Source organism: Salvelinus namaycush, chromosome 4, assembly GCF_016432855.1.
Source record: "Salvelinus namaycush isolate Seneca chromosome 4, SaNama_1.0, whole genome shotgun sequence".
Classification (NCBI taxonomy): domain Eukaryota; kingdom Metazoa; phylum Chordata; class Actinopteri; order Salmoniformes; family Salmonidae; genus Salvelinus; species Salvelinus namaycush.
This window is the reverse complement of record NC_052310.1, coordinates 27,181,119-27,198,555: the sequence shown is the minus strand read 5'-3', so window position 1 is coordinate 27,198,555 and position 17,437 is coordinate 27,181,119. Positions and strand designations below refer to the sequence as shown.

The following is a 17,437-nucleotide window of genomic DNA, read 5'->3' as shown; positions in this document are numbered from 1 at the left end:
TGGGATTGTATCATGAGCATAGAGTATGAGAGTTGCTAAAAAAAATGTAGACGACTCCTTTTCATGAAGAATGGTGCAATTGAAAGTGCTTTGAAACACCTTTGTTCCCTTTTCTGCAGTTTCTCCAAAGATGGTAGCCCCGCCTTCATCTGTCTGGATTTCCCTCCCCCATCACACTTCCTGCTTTGTTTGAGAGGGAGCGAATTGACGAACTGAATAGGCTAGCTGTGGAGTTTAGAACATACGAATGTGGGTTGGGAAGTTTAGAACATACTAAGAATGTGCTGGTTTTGAGTGGTTGTGATTCACTCCCAATCAGTGACAACAGACAGGATAAGGAGACAGGTCAAGTTAGGTTAAATGACTGTGGAAGTTAGCATTTGCTGATTCAATTTAGCACTTAGCAAGTTCTGGTCACTACAGGATCCTGTTTTGAAACTGGATGTAAAGGGTGAGTGACCTCACGTGTTTAACATTGAGTTACTGCATTAAGATATACTTTAAATCTTAGTCTAAACTTCACTGAATGGATCATTTTATGTAAGTGGTGATGTATTGGTGAGGCCATTGAAGGCATCTACATACCTTACTGATGTAGCAATTGTAGGTCCGTTAACGCACCATTTTGACGGAATTAAATTTACATAACTTAGTCCTCTTCATCTTCTACTGCTTGAGTGCCTTGCCACAGTCCGTGCCCTGTCCCATGAGACCCAGCTACTCCAGCACAGCTATCACTGTCTGTGAAAATGTGTCCAAGCCATCAGATCCTGCACATCTTGACTTCAAGGGCAGTGTTCCTACGGCCAGTCTTATTATACATGTTCCATTAGAGATCTTATTTTGTCAGTGCAAAACAAAGTGTGAAATATCACTATACTCAACTTCAAATTGTTTGAGGCACAGGAGTGTGTCGTTATTTCTGGGCTGGAACAAAAGCCTGTGCACTCCATGGCCCTCTTAAGTAATGTCAGGATCGATGACTTAGCCAGCTAACTGAGAAAGATTGACTTGAAATGTAAATGGTACCGACTCAATATTCTCAATAATCCATCATTTACTTTAGCACTTTTTAATAAACCAGAAACAAACCGCTATATCTGAAAGTTTGTTAGTTACCTGGCTAATATTGATTCTGCTTTGTGACATACACTGTAGGACTAGGTTGGCCACGCCTTCCTTCACTTAGCCAACACCTGGTGCGACAAATCAACAGTAATCAATTAGTATGAAATTAAATTCAGGTGTGCAGATTGATAGTCTCTACTGGACTTTTTTCACTGGGAAAGTAAAATCAAATGTCGTACTTAGTCTAGCCCTTGATACTTAGTCTAGCCCTTGATACTTAGTCTAGCCCTTGATACTTAGTCTAGCCCTTGATACTTAGTCTAGCCCTTGATACTTAGTCTAGCCCTTGATACTTAGTCTAGCCCTTGATACTTAGTCTAGAACTTGTTACTTAGTCTGAGTGTCCACAGGTGCATTTAATTGCCTCCTTTCACAGGGTAATCTAACTGGGCTAAATAGAATTTCATCCAACTGCAAAGGGAATCCCCATGAATGTTATCATAGGGGGATTACCCCATACCCTTGGGTTTGACAAGTCAATTCAGGCCCATACTGTCAGAGGGGGGTCACATGGAGCGAATCTGAATCCCAGAACTAATCTTACATAATTGCGTCAAATGCTCAATTAGGTTCTGGGGGGGAAATTTCTGAAAAGATATTAAAGAGACAAGTAAAAAGTCTCCACCCTCCTAAACGGAAACTCTTTACATGGAGCAAATGCATCGCATTACATTTTCAGCTGCAGGTAGTACTGGATTTACGATGGGGCAGGTTAAGGAATGACATTCCATGAGGGCAACATTAAGTTTTCAAATCATCTTTGAAAAAGTGTACTAATGTCATTACAGATTCTTCCAACTCAATGGGGTTTATTTTATTGCTTTAAAAAAAATGAAAATCTTACTGGCTCTAAGAGCTGTCCTAAATTTGTCAAGATAAGATGGCTAAGATGGCATGGCACTATGCAAGGTTATTTGATTGATTTGTTTTCCTTCCTATTTTGATGAGGCAGTGGTAAGTATATGCTGAACTTACCACTTAGTTGACTATAACCTGGAAACCTTATGTTTTATTTAATGGAAATCTACGTTGGGCATAAATTAGTGTTTGGATCAGGAAAGTTTCCTCTCACGACCTCTACAAGCCAGAATGTTGCCTCTGTGAATGCTGCTAGGTGACATGAAAGGTCAAAAGCGGTGTGGGAGGAGCACCCTTCTCAAATGGAACAGTAGTCTGGGCTGCATGCTCATGCTGTCAACATAGCAGCATGGTGCATCGTCCAGAAACATCTCTTTTGCATGAAATGTCAGAATTTTCAAACTAGCTTTCATTGGGAAGGCAGATAAAGTGTTTAAAAAAATATATATATTGGGGCCTCCCGGGTGGCGCAGTGGTCTAGGGCACTGCATCGCAGCGCCAGCTGTGCCACCAGAGACTCTGGGTTCGCGCCCAGGCTCTGTCGCAGCCGGCCGCGACCGGGAGGTCGCACAATTGGCCTAGCGTCGTCCGGGTTAGGGAGGGTTTGGCCGGGAGGGATATCCCGGGCGCAGTGCGCGCTAACCAAGGTAGCCAGGTGCATGGTGTTTCCTCCGACGGCGGCTCCGGGTTGGAGGCGCGCTGTGTTAAGAAGCAGTGCGGCTTGGTTGGGTTGTGTTTCGGAGGACGCATATATTTTTTGCATGTGAAAACAGAATCCTACTCATTACTCCACTTGCTTAACCCACTTTTTTGTTTTGAGCCGCCGTCGGCCAGAGCAGGGCACCTGGCTCACGCCCAGGAGGCAGCCCGGTTCCTAAACAAATGCAATCGCTTTTCACCCGGTGCAAACACCTCCCACCAGGCCCAGATATTTGAAACCCGTCACTGAATCGCCTGCTTGAGTTGCCTGGCAGGCTTTGCACTCTACCAATCAGAGTTGACAGGGTGTAAAGAGGAGGAGCTGCATGATTGTGGGTGTGTCCTATCTTGGACTTCAACAATAGTGTGTATGGGAAAGTCAGTGCGCCCACTTCTATTTGAATTTAATACACTTCATTAATGAAGAGATTAATGAAAATGTTTGTTTTTAATTTGCACGAGAGAGAGTAAAACAAACAGAATTGTACATGATTGACATTCTTTTGCTCGTTCTTCTCCACCACCATTCAGGTCAAGCATGGATGTTGCTGTCGCAGAGGAACCCCTGAGGACAATTTTCAGAGCAAAAAAGACTATGAAAGTCAGCGATCGACGGCAACTGGAATCCCTTCACACCACTCTTTCCTCTCCATGTTCTTTCTCATCCCCACCTCAGCCAGCAATGGTAAATGGGAAGCACTGTGAAGATGTGTCTATGGAAGTAGATAAAGAAATACATGGAACTACACATACCACCACTCATGCCCCTTCCTCCCTGACGGCCACATCCCTAACCACTGAGACCTCTGAGGAACCAACAGCCTCTGAATTACTGGTTTCTTCATCACAGAACATACACTCTGATGTAAAAGATGTTCAGGAAGAAGGAGAGGGGGACAAGGAGTCTACATTACCCAGCCTTGAGGTAGAAGACAAAATGAATGGACTGATAAAGGTGGATAAAAATTCCAAGGAGGATGTTATCGTTTCCTCTCCTGTGAGTTCAGAGAAAACAGAAGCAGTAAGAGAGAGACAGGTTGATGGTATGGAAGTAGACCTGGTACCAGGTACCACTCAGGACACAGTGCCCATATTGAACCCTGCCGCCTCCCTCCTCCTGTCCTCCAACACGGCTGTAGAGTCTGTCTCTTCCCCTTCACTCTCCCCATCATACACGGCAGAGTCAGACCAGGAGGTCAGGCCAGGGTTCCTGGTGCTTAGTGAAGATGATGATGAGGAAGAGGAGGAAAAAGATGAGAAAGAGGAGGAACAGAGGGAAAGTGAAGGAGGGGTAGAAAAAGTTGAGGTTAACATGGAGAAGCCAGAACAATTTGAAAGTGGTGCTCCAGTTGACTGTCCGTCCCCTTCATCACCAACGCCCCTTCAGATTGATGAAGGTAATTCTATAGTCTTTTCCAATCCCAACTGAAGTACCAAAGTGATTATGTCAAGTTTAGTTCGTATGTTAGCTAGGTTGCAGGAATTGGTCATATTTCTGACTTCAACTGGCCTGTTGGCTAGCGGAGAGAATTTTTTTTCAAGATGTTAGCTTCTTGAAATAATAATAGCGGTGTTTTGATATTATAATGTTTTGTGTTCTCTCTAAAGAAGAAGAGGAGGGTGCTGCTCTACAGAAGAAACGATCCTTGTCTGGAGACTCGGAGGATGGTGGTCAAAAGCAGGGAGAAAGAGACTTGGAAGTGGCAGAGAGGCATCATAAGAGGCCCAGAGTAGACTGTGAAGAGCTGGAGGCTCATGTGGAGCTGAAGATCAGTGGGAGTGCTGAAAGGCAACACAAGCTAAAGAAGGTTGGTCCTCAATTGAGATGTTTTATTAAATCTTTTATTTAAAGAAACCACGTCTCAGTTCCCAAGTTGTAGTCATGTATCCTGAGTTGCATGGCATATTTTTGGCAATTTTTATATTGGTGCTACCTTCTCGTGTTATTAAAAAAAAAAAAAAAAATCTCAGTTGGACTGGTTTTAAGGTTAAACAAATAATAATAACCTTCCATCTTTTTTCCTCACTTGCCCATTAAAACCCCTGTCCTCTGTAGCTGGTGCAGCAGCTTATTGAGCAGAAGTTGTGTGTTCTGCAGCTCACACTATTTGACAAGAGTCTTCAGGGGCTCAGAGACCGACTGGACAAAATAGAAAAACACCCGAGTGCACTCAAGAGCCTGCAGGTCAGTTGTCAGAAGATGATAAATAAAACACAAACAGGGTAATCTAGGATAAAGACATTGGAATGTATTGCCCATTAGACAAGCAAATCCATGCGCCACGTGTGCCCTTTCAGGCAAAGATTGGCCGACTTTCTAAGAAAGTTGGAACTGCCAACCAGGCCAGGGAGAATGCCAAGAATCATCCAGAAGTGAGTGAAAATGGAGGCAATTGATCTTTCAATGATGACTGTGATTTCAGAGAGAACTTGCTTTTTTGAAAGATTGGTGGTACCATTGGAACTCTATACAAAGTGCTCTTCCCTATATTCATCAGGTACTGTTGCCACCTACCTCTACTTCTGCCACAGCAACCACCCCAGCAGGATCAGCAGTTCTCGGCCTGAGGTAAGTCAATGGTTTGAAGTGTAGCAGCGTGTCCCAATTAATCAGAGGAAAAACATTTCACCAGAGGGTAACCAAAAGAAATGGGTGCATTGACAACGAAGATTCAATTTATCATTGAGTTATTTGGGATAAAAGCAATTGATTGGATGTACAGTGACGTCATACTGTATCTCTCAGCATCCACTTATGTTTGTGTTCACCATCATTCTCCACTGAGCAGCCTTTTGATCAGCTTCCTGAATCCTCTGCCTGTAATCATTTCCTCTCCTTGTAAACAGAACAATGGGGAACAACACACCGGATCCAAAGCGTAATGATCAGAGCAGTCAAACCCCTACTCCTGTACGTAATGATCAGGGCTGTCAAACCCCTACTCCTGTACGTACTGATCAGGGCTGTCAAACCCCTACTCCTGTACCCACAGGTGAGCAGGAGGGAGTTGGTCTGTTGGCAGGTTTCTCTTTATCTTAATCTGTGTTTTCTATAACCAACTAGTAATATCATTGTATACAGTCTCTTCCTGTTTTAAAAATCTCCATTTCTTTCTCTTCCACAAGCCCCTTTGCTACCTTCCCCCTCTTCCACAGCCTCAGCCGGATCTCAACCCACATCCCAAACCTTGATGCTGAGCACCTGTGTTACCCCAGCACCAGGCCCGTCCGCCTTCCCTCTCCAGTCATTCCTCATACAGCTGCCTGGTGGAGGGACAGCCATCCTTACCAACCCAACCAACTCCCAGCTAATCCCAGTGTGCGCACTTCCCGCCATGACGAGTTCCACCGTGACACCCACCACTGCCTTCCTCCTGCAGAGGACTACTCCCTACACCCCTGCTGCTCCCAAGCCCCCCTCTGCTTCTGCCCTCTTATCTCATTTCGCTGCCACAACCACAACCACGACTACACCCACTGACTCACCAGCTGCCACAACGTCCCACATAACCACACCCTGGGCCACAACCATAACCACGCCCAGGGCCACAACCATAACCACGCCCAGGGCCACAACCATAACCACGCCCAGGGCCACAACCATAACCACGCCCAGGGCCACAACCATAACCACGCCCAGGGCCACAACCATAACCACGCCCAGGGCCACAACCATAACCACGCCCAGGGCCACACCCATAACCACGCCCTGGGCCACAACCATAACCACGCCCAGGGCCACAACCATAACCACGCCCAGGGCCACAACCATAACCACGCCCAGGGCCACAACCATAACCACGCCCAGGGCCACAACCATAACCACGCCCAGGGCCACAACCATAACCACGCCCAGGGCCACAACCATAACCACGCCCAGGGCCACAACCATAACCACGCCCAGGGCCACAACCATAACCACGCCCAGGGCCACAACCATAACCACGCCCAGGGCCACAACCATAACCACAACAACACCCTGGGCCATACCTATGGCCACACATACAACCACACCCACGGCCACACCCATAACCACACCCATAACCACACCCAGAACCACACCCAGAACCATAACCACACCCACACGCAGGGCCACAACCATAACCACACTCTGTGCCACACCCAATGTCTCCCACTCTGGAGCCACTGGGACAGTCAGCAGGCCCAGCTCCAGTGTGTCTGTCTCCGTCTGTGAGTCCATTCGGCTTGTGTCTGTGGCGAACTCCACTTCATCCTTACCAAGATTCTCAATGCCAGCCACCACAGGCACTCAACCCTCTGTGCGACCAGCTGCCCCAGCACAACTAGCTGCCCCTTTACCACAGGTGCCTGTGAAAACAGGTTAGCTTACACCTCAGAAGTTTGGCTTGTTATCTTGGAAGAGTATATGTAAGTAGTTTGTTTTGCCCAGATTCTCAGTGTCATTCTGAGAAGCTGTGTTTTCCTACACTCTCCTATGTAGGTAGTGAATCTACAAACCCACCTTCAGACTCCACACAGGCATCTCACCATGCCAAATCAGAAGCATTCATAGACCTGACAGAGGAGGAGGAGGAGGATGATGATGATGTTCTAGGTAAGATTGATATTCCTTTCCCTCCCTCTTCCTTTTGGTGAGCAGTATTTTATGATATAATAGAGGCCAGACGTGCAGTGAGTTGTACATCTCCCGAAGTTGTCCCCATGTGTTGTGTGCAGTTACTGGAGTGCTGAAGGCTCCGATGGCTTTGAAGGCCTCACCCTCGCCTTCAACAGCGGGTCAGCGAACAACAGCCACACAGCAAACAGCCACCTCCACTTCAGTCGGAACACAGGCCGGTAGGTGGTGTCTTGTGCAAACACTGTCTGTGGTTATGTTGACAGTAGAATACCCAGAGTTTTTCTCTTTAATTTATTGTTTCAGTGAGGTCATCTCTTGGTCAGACTGGATCTCCGCGTGCTGTTTATCATCGCCCCCTGCAGGTGAGACTACCAAATATTTGAAAGCAGAGAAACTGTCTTTCAATACATGGGCTGCGTTTCAAACTTATAAAAGACACACCCTCCTCCACTTACCCTTGCCTTATGCAATTGGGGGAATCCCACGACCATCTTTGTTGTCGGTTCAGAATGATTAGCCAAGCAAGGGAAGTGGGCAACGGAAGCCCCTCAGCCCTCGTTTTTTAAATTTTTATTTAAATTTGATTTTTTTTATTTTAACCCCCTTTCTCCCCAATTTTCGTGGTATCCAATTGCTAGTAATTACTATCTTGTCTCATCGCTACAACTCCCGTACGGGCTCGGGAGAGACGAAGGTCGAAAGCCATGCGTCCTCCGAAACCCAACCAAGCCGCACTGCTTCTTAACACAGCGCGCCTCCAACCCGGAAGCCAGCCACACCAATGTGTCGGAGGAAACACTGTGCACCTGGCTCCCTTGGTTAGCGCGCACTGCGCCCGGCCCGCCACAGGAGTCGCTGGTGCGCGATGAGACAAGGATATCCCTACCGGCCAAACCCTCCCTAACCCGGACGACGCTAGGCCAATTGTGCGTCGCCCCACGGACCTCCCGGTCGCGGCCGGCTGCGACAGAGCCTGGGCGCGAACCCAGAGTCTCTGGTGGCGCAGCTGGCGCTGCGATGCAGTGCCCTAGACCACTGCGCCACCCGGGAGGCCCCCAGCCCTCGTTTTTGATCGAGTTTTCAAGTGTACAATTTAGAGGTCGACCGATTAATCGGCATGGCCGATTTTAATTAGGGCCGATTTCAAGTTTTCATAACAATCAGTAATCAGCATTTTTGGACACCGATTATGGCCGATTACATTGCACTCCACGAGGAGACTGCGTGGCAGGCTGACTACCTGTTACGCGAGTGCAGCAAGGAGCCAAGGTAAGGTGCTAGCTAGCATTAAACTTATCTTATAAAAAAACTATCTTAACATAATCACTAGTTAACTACACATGGTTGACGATATTACTAGTTTATCTAGCTTGTCCTCCGTTGCATATAATCGATGCGGTGCCTGTTAATTTATCATTGAATCATAGCTTACTTCGCCAAACGGGTGATTTAACAAGCGCTGTCGTTGCACCAATGTGTACCTAACCATAAACATCAATGCCTTTCTTAAAATCAATACACAAGTATATCTTTTTAAACCTGCATATTTAGTTAATATTGCCTGCTAACATTAATTTATTTTAACTAGGGAAATTGTGTCACTTCTCTTACATTCTGTGCAGGCAGAGTCAGGGTATATGCAACAGTTTGGACCGCCTGGCTCGTTGCGAACTGTGTGAAGACCATTTCTTCCTAACAAAGACCGTAATTAATTTGCCAGAATTGTACATAATTATGACATAACATTGAAGGTTGTGCAATGTAACAGGAATAGTTAGACTTATGGATGCCACCCGTTAGATAAAATATGGAACGGTTCTGTATTTATCTGAAAGAATAAACGTTTTGTTTTCGAAATGATAGTTTCCGGATTTGACCATATTAATGACCTAAGGCTCGTATGTCTGTGTGTTATTATATTATAATTAAGTCTATGATTAGATAGAGCAGTCTGACTGAGCGGTGGTAGGCAGCAGCAGGCTCGTAAGCATTCATTCAAACAGCACTTTCCTGCATTTGCCAGCAGCTCTTCGCTGTGCTTCAAGCATTGCGCTGTTTATGACTTCAAGCCTATCAACTCCCGAGATTAGGCTGGCAATCCTAAAGTACCTATTAGAACATCCAATAGTCAAAGGTATATGAAATACAAATGGTATAGAGAGAAATAGTCCTATAATTCCTATAATAACTACAGCCTAAAACTTCTTACCTGGGAATATGTACAAATGTACAATGAAGACTCATGTTAAAAGGAACCACCAGCTTTCATATGTTCTGAGCAAGGAACTTAAACGTTAGCTTTTTTACATGGCACATATTGCACTTTTACTTTCTTCTCCAACACTTTGTTTTTGCATTATTTAAACCAACTTGAACAGGTTTCATTATTTGAGACTAAATTGATTTTGATGTATTATATTAAGTTAAAATAAGTGTTCATTAGTATTGTTGTAATTGTCATTATTACAAATATATCTATATACACTGCTCAAAAAAATAAAGGGAACACTTAAACAACACAATGTAACTCCAAGTCAATCACACTTCTGTGAAATCAAACTGTCCACTTAGGAAGCAACACTGATTGACAATAAATTTCACATGCTGTTGTGCAAATGGAATAGACAAAATGTGGAAATTATAGGCAATTAGCAAGACACCCCCAATAAAGGAGTGGTTCTGCAGGTGGTGACCACAGACCACTTCTCAGTTCCTATGCTTCCTGGCTGATGTTTTGGTCACTTTTGAATGCTGGCGGTGCTCTCACTCTAGTGGTAGCATGAGACGGAGTCTACAACCCACACAAGTGGCTCAGGTAGTGCAGCTCATCCAGGATGGCACATCAATGTGAGCTGTGGCAAGAAGGTTTGCTGTGTCTGTCAGCGTAGTGTCCAGAGCATGGAGGCGCTACCAGGAGACAGGCCAGTACATCAGGATACGTGGAGGAGGCCGTAGGAGGGCAACAACCCAGCAGCAGGAGCAGTGTATATGTATCAGCCGATTTAATCGTTATCGGCTTTTTTTTGGTCCTCCAATAATCGGTATCGGCGTTGAAAAATCATAATCGGTCGACCTCTAGTACAATTATGTTCACTCCGGGGCCTGAAACGCCCCATAATTAAATTTGCGTTGATTGTACATCCGTTAAGAAAAGTCAGCCTAAACTTAAACTACATTAATATGGAGAGTCAACATACAAGTGTAAGTAAAAACAAATGTAAATAAGTTAGAAATGGTGCTACTTATGCACATGACGGCTCAAACACTTATCCTAAAAGTAATGATGTTTTTGTTTGGTTAGCTTTTGGAAACGATAGTTTGCGCACAACTTTCCCTGACATCACACTTATACATTGTAATTTTCGATGTATCTGATAATGTAGGATGGCTAACATTCGATGTCTGCGGAGGTGTTGTCTTCTAGCCAAGATTATGAAATGCAATCATAATTGACTGTAGCGCATATAAGGCACACACACAACAGCTACCAGTGGTTCCATGATGACTGAAAACAACCATGAGATGAACGAGTGACACATTTCCGGGCAAGAGCGGGCCATTTAAAATACATTTCTTGCACCTTGCACCTGCAAGTGTCAACTCGTCAGATGTCATGATACGTTCATTTGAGGGCTGAGGGGAGTGGGTGTGTCTTGTAAGTGTTTGGAATGCAGCCATGGAATACTGCATGTTCCAGAATGTTTTCCAATTGAAAGCAAATGTACATATTGGCCTATAATCAACCAAAGAGAGTAAACATAGCAAATGGATGTGAAAGGCTGAGTGAAAGTTGATAAAAATTAATCTTTCAGGGCTCCCCATCTGAAAGTGTTGCCTCAGCCACAACCACTTCTTCATCTTCCACACCTTGCCCCCAGCCCTCTCCCCTTCCCCCCTTGCCTGTCCCACCTCAAACTATCAGCCTGCCCCTCGAAGCGGCCAGCACCAGCCCTCCACAACAGCCTCTGCTCAAAATAACCCGGGTTCTGAGCCAGAATGACGGCATCGTGCTCTCCTGGTCTGTGACTGAGGTAGACGGGAGCTGTGCTGCCGTGGACAGCTACCACCTATACGCCTACCACCAGGACCACTCTGGCCCCAGCACACCTCCCCTACTCTGGAAGAAGATAGGGGAGGTGAAGGCCTTGGCTTTGCCCATGGCCTGTACACTCACACAGTTTGTCTCTGGCTCCAAGTACTACTTTGCAGTCCGTGCCAGGGACGTGTTTGGCCGCTTTGGACCATTCTGTGCGCCTCAGTGCACTGACGTCTTAACGTCCCCTTCACCGAAAGCTCCAATTTAACCAAATGTTAAGATGTAAGTTAATATGTACAATTTGTTGTGTAAAGTTAAAACGAGGAGAAATGTTGATTCTGTACATTTTTTTTTCTGGTAAAGTTCAGTAAAGCTTCTGGCAAAACGAATTGCTCTATTTTCAAATGAATGTGTTTGGTATTTTTTATCAGAATTGTTCACTCAAATCATATTTGAGCCCAGGTGTTTACAAGAGTGACTTATCATTGGAATGTTACTGGAAAATGTTGTTGCCCATCTTGGTGAAATCGGTTGGCCCCATGTGACCATTGTCTGCCTGCCGTGTGTTTGACCACATGAGAGCAGCATTGTACCAAAATGGTATCTTTGACACAGGACGAGAGGATTTGAAAATCAAACCTGAAATGGCCTGGTCCTGTTTCTGAAAGATTATGGACAAAGTATTCTTCTCCTAGTTTCCTGAAGGTATTTGAAAACTCAAACTTTTCATTGCAATTGTCAGTCTAACTGAAAGAACATACTATGAAGGGCAGAATGACCATGATATTATATGGTAATACACAGTAGTTCTGCGTCTCATGAGAAATGAACCTGCTAAAGCCTATGCGATCTTTTCCTCCTGCTCAATTTCTGCCATTGTGAAGGACATGTTCTACAATTAAATGATACATGATCAAGGGCCTCCTGTGTATGTGTGCACGTCCTGTGCCATTTTTTTTAATGGATGTAATTTAATGTTTTTTTTAACCTTTTTTAATTTGGCATGAACAGAACTAGTCATGTTTTCATATTGTCAAACAAATAACTTCAAAAAGTAGGCTACCTGCGTGTGTTCGTCTAGTCCAAAATAATTCCAGCATCCTAACATTTGACGAATAGATGAATGGAAAGAGACATCCGTTATGAAACACCAAAAATTGTAATGACATTCTGCGTTTTTCATTAGGTCTACACTCTTGTAGCCTGAATTAATTGATGCGTCTTTGACAAAAGGACCTTTTTTGTAGAAAGAGAAGTTGTGACGCCTGAAAAGGGGCTGAGAGATGGGACTGTCCCGGGATGACAAGTGCAGCCACGTGGATATATATATTTTTTAAACCATGACCGGCGGGGGTGTTCGTTTAATTTGGAATACGCTTTTATTTTAATATTTACCTCTGTAGCAGTACAGAGGCATTTTAAAGAAATAGTAGAATTGTTCAATTAGTATTATTTAGAGACCCCCCCCCCCCCCACCCCAAAGTTTGATTTTATTGCATTTAGGTAGACTCATGTCTCATTCAGGGGTCCCCCCTGTGCCCCATGTAATTCACACACTGTCTGCTGATCGCTTCGTCTGATAGGGACATGTAAAGTCTTAATGGCTGGTTAGAAACATGTAAATAAATGCATTGGACTTGACAACAGATTGACCGAAAGGTTAAGTACCAGGAAATATTCAGACTATTGTAATCTTTCATTAAAATGTTTGTAAACTATACTGGTATATTGATACTTGACTCTAGGGGGAGCTAGTCCCTTATCAGTTTTATTCACACTAACACTGGTTCCTAGACATTTATTGGAAAGGCACCCCCCCCTCCTCCACTCTCTCAATGCATACTAATTCTGCGAGAGGACCCTCCTCCCTCCCCTCCCACCCAGATTTCTCAGGGATAGGCGGGAGAGGGGACAGATAGCATTTTCAGTTCAGTAAGGCAGGCAATGCTTGTCTTATAGCCCCATGTCTTTTTCAGTAAGCAATATTGATGAGCCTCTGCAACATGTCTAACCTGTGTGAGTGGTATGTACTAGACCAGAGCTAGAGGAAAATAACATGTTTTCATCTGGATGGGGAGGCTTGTTTTGTTGAAAGAAGAAAGAAGATAAGCTGGGAGGGGGAATAACTGGCAACTGCCATTCCCCCCTTCCACATAGAGACAAGAAAAAACGGAGGCTACTGGAGTATTTGTTTTTTTCTTTCGTTCTTTGTTCTTCTTCTTCCTCATCGCTTTGCTGGGAGGTGCTTTATCTTTTCATTTGCTTGCTCTCTCCGTCCTCTGCCTCCTCATCTATTTCTCCATTTACCTGGTCTACAATTTATTTTATTTATGAATGAGAAAAGGAAGGAAAGAGATTTTTTTTTCTTTTTTATATTCCTTATCCATTCTCCCTTCCCTTACCATTCCTATGACTCCCAATCTTTCCCCTGCTACCCACACTCCTCCTCCCCCCATTTCTCCACTCACTGTCCACCCCATAACTTTTGACTAGTTTTTGAATCCACCAGTGTTTCAATTATCCAGATTTTTCCACCAGAAAAGACAAGCTGGTTGATGACACTATTTTACCTTTTTCATGTTTTTACCTTTTCCTATTTTGTACCTATTTTCTTCTCCCACAATCCTTTGCATCTCTATTTTGGGGATTCTTATTTATATTTATAGGTAGGTCTCTTAGTGTTTAGTGTCCGTCTCAATCTGTTTATGTGTGTGTATTTTTGTGTGTGTTACGCATCCACATAACACACACACACACACACATTAATCCACAGTATGGCTTGGTAGAGGAATGGTTCTTTCATCAAATCATTCAGCTGGTACTTGTTTTCATGACATTCCATCCTATGCTCTTTCTCTCCATCCCAAACATCACCTTTTTGCTTTTGACCTCCATCAAAACCACAGTGATACATCCTACAATGCCTTCCTCTCTTCTCAGAGGAGCACATTTTCTCTCACAGTATTGCACAACAGTCTCTTCTCCCATTAAATGTGTAACTGCCTCCGTTTCCTTATATTGAATCATTTTACTCACACACAGGAGGAGACTAATGCAAGGTCCCAAGGCAAACTCCATACCTGGCAAAAAAAGGAATAAACCTATATATTATACTGTTCCCATCTCATCCTGCACCTCTTATGAAACCACTGCTGTCTGACTGTCAAACATTATCTGTAGCTCTGCGCTTAATACTCACTCATTTCTCATTCTACTGGACTGTCACCTGTGTATGCATCTCTCTCTACCCCCCCCCCCCCCCCCCCACCACCCCTTCTCCTCTCACTCCCTCTGACACACACACAAGCACTCAAAGATAATGGACTAAAACGCTTGCTGCAATTCTTTACCTTTCAGAGGATTTTTTTTTCATGCTTTTGTCATCTGCTCTCATTTTAAGCGCCGTTCATCTCTATCCCATCGTTTTCTACCTACACCCCCATACTTAATTATCCAGTCATTTCTTTATTTGTTGCTCCATCTTTTTCATTTGCCATCAGAAAATTATTCACATATCCCAATGTGTGTTAGAGGGTCTGTTAGAGGGTCATTTCTGATATAATTTGAGAGTTATGTTTACTTATGGGGAATCATTTTTGTAAGTTATTACTGGTACTACTGTGATATATATTTTAAGGGGCAGGTAATTTAGTGTAGTTATTTTGGAACAATGTTTAGCAATAGGAGAAGAAAAGTGTTGAAGGCAGGGTGGTGAAAAGGTTGTAGGGAATTAGGTTTATTGTGAACTAACCAAAAAACAGACTTTTTGGTGTGAGAGAGGGAAAGAGAGAGTGAGAAGAGGGAAAGAGAGTGTGAGAAGAGGGAAAGAGAGTGTGAGAGAGGGAAAGAGAGTGTGAGAGAGGGAAAGAGCGAGTGAGAGAAGGAAAGAGAGAGTGAGAGAGGGAAAGAGAGAGAGTGTAATAAACACAGCAATAGACATATACATAGATAAGTAGAGCAAACCACAATTCATTCTCTCTCCACCTCTCTTTATATTTCCTTTTGTTCTTGAAGGAGAATTTTATGATCTATTATATGAAGATATTGGGGAATGGGATTTAAAAAAAAATATTCTTCACAATGATAAATGCATTCTGGATGTAGCTGTTTTCATGAGGAATTACTCTATGTTTCGGATTGGACTCCAAATGAAAGCCTCTAACTGTTAATTGAAATTCAGGACTTTTTGGTGGTTTTTCCGAATGGACTAAAGCTGATTTTAATACTTTTTTCTACTAATGAATTTTAATGGGATTTTACTATCAAGGATTAAGGACTCAACATCTTTTATCTTCTAGTGATATATTTGTGATTGTTACAATTTCTCCTATCTACAAACACAATTACATTTAGAATCACTCAGTATTAAGGGTTAATTAGGTGAGTACAGTGTCTCTCTTACACACAAACTATCTCTCTTGCTCTTCATTTTCTTGTCATTGATTAATGGTATGTGTGCACTCATTTTGTCGTTCAATGTGGTTGTTATAACATACATATTCCAAGTCTTTCATATATAGCATTGCACCACAGTGTGTCGGTGTGTGTGTGTGATAGAGGTGGATATTGAACGAGTTGAATGGTGGATTATCGAAGATCAGTCATTTCCCCTAAAATCTACTATATCTATAGATGTTTTCCTTGAGCCTTTAATACCTTGTTTGAGGTCTTAGATGTTAGTCTGTCCATAAAATCAGAAACTCTGATCTCATCACAGTCTTTCTATACATTTAGGCTACATAATCTGTTTCTGGGTCGTTCCACGAATAGTGCCCTTTGAGTCCCTTTGATACCTTCAATTGTGCACCAATACTGCATTTTAAAAGCCTGTTATATTAAATGAAGTACCCATTTAATATAGACCACATGGGCAATTCTATATATCTGTTCAATTCAATACTTTCCCCCACGTTTTCACCATCATTGTAAAGCCGTGGTTATTTTGTTGCTTTGACAGTCATTTCTGAAGATGATTATTTCTCATGATTAATGTTTCCAATTTCCCTCATTTTAAAGTCAACCTGTTACGTGAACCCAAAAGGCACTTTATTGGTGGAATGACCCATCTTCATACCTCATAAACAAGCTTATATTTCTTTGCCTGTGTCTGTACTCTGTATTCTTTAAACCTTCTTCCCACCCACTCTCCAATGCAGTTCTAGACAGTTCGGTTAATGTACAGTGTGTGTGTGTCACTGTAAGACAGTAGGAGAGAGAGTGAGTCCATTGCCCTTTCCGCCTACCTCTCCCTGCAGCTTATCCGGTGAATACATCATTATTTCAAAGGAAAACGTCAATGTGTCGCAACGTACAGTATTATGCACTTTTCTTTGTTGTCTGTTTCCGCTTTGGGTTGAGAGCCTCAGCTCAGTGTGTCTGCTGCAACACACCCGCCTGTCCATCCATCACATGTCCTGTGTGTTTGACCCCTTTTCTCTAATTCACTTTCCTATCATTTGGCTGACAGGGTTTGGATTTATACTGTATGCTGAGAATTGGTCAAGGTTACAGCTCCATATGCGTCAAATCCACCTGGGACTTGGTCTTGCAATGCTTGCCATTATCCATGGTGCGCTCTATTTTGACCCTACATGTGACTGTAAGAGTCTACCTGCAGATGGGCCCTTAAGCCCATGTAGTCTGTCATACCTGTCAGTAACATCGCAATGGGGCTAGATGGTTGGCCAATGTGTAACTATGGGCTCAACCACAAGATTCTTGTGGGTCTCCTAAAAGGAAAAAACAACCACAATGGGTAGAAAGTTGATTATCATTAAACTGATAGAATTGAATACAATGGTTTTTACTAGTGTTACAGTTAATGTTAACATTTTATGTGTTTGTATGGGCCCACCCATCCCTTAGATTGTGGTTGTACCTGAAATGGTTGGACTGATCCTCTTGGGCTTCAGTTCCACATGATGTGTTGACTTTCTGTGGTCTGTGCATATCCTGAATCTATTCAGGTCCTCTGTAGCTCAGTTGGTAGAGCATGGGGCTTGCAACGGCAGGACTGTGAGTTGGATCCCCGGGACCACTCGTATGTAAAATGTTTGCATGCTTGACTGTGAGTTGGATCCCCGGGACCACTCGTATGTAAAATGTTTGCATGCGTG

The 17,437-nt window shown here is 43.7% G+C and overlaps 1 protein-coding gene across 1 annotated transcript; it reads left to right on the top strand.

Annotated features, from left to right (window-relative positions):
• Positions 1 to 205: 205 nt before the first annotated feature.
• On the top strand, positions 206 to 12,718 carry LOC120046408 (activating transcription factor 7-interacting protein 1-like). Its single transcript, XM_038991618.1, has 12 exons — positions 206 to 451; positions 3,217 to 4,082; positions 4,294 to 4,493; positions 4,742 to 4,870; positions 4,984 to 5,058; positions 5,184 to 5,254; positions 5,533 to 5,678; positions 5,812 to 7,026; positions 7,148 to 7,261; positions 7,384 to 7,503; positions 7,589 to 7,647; positions 11,098 to 12,718. The coding sequence occupies exons 2-12, from the start codon at positions 3,224 to 3,226 to the stop codon at positions 11,587 to 11,589; spliced, it is 3,480 nt and encodes a 1,159-aa protein (XP_038847546.1). The 5' UTR covers positions 206 to 451; positions 3,217 to 3,223; the 3' UTR covers positions 11,590 to 12,718.
• Positions 12,719 to 17,437: the final 4,719 nt, after the last annotated feature.

Excerpts from the sequence above, each read along its gene's own strand:
- LOC120046408 (XM_038991618.1), top strand. The coding sequence starts at position 3,224 with ATGGATGTTGCTGTCGCAGAGGAACCCCTGAGGACAATTTTCAGAGCA. Across the intron at positions 5,059-5,183 it reads ATGCCAAGAATCATCCAGAA|GTACTGTTGCCACCTACCTC; the intron begins GTGAGTGAAAAT and ends TATATTCATCAG. Across the intron at positions 7,262-7,383 it reads GGATGATGATGATGTTCTAG|TTACTGGAGTGCTGAAGGCT; the intron begins GTAAGATTGATA and ends TGTTGTGTGCAG.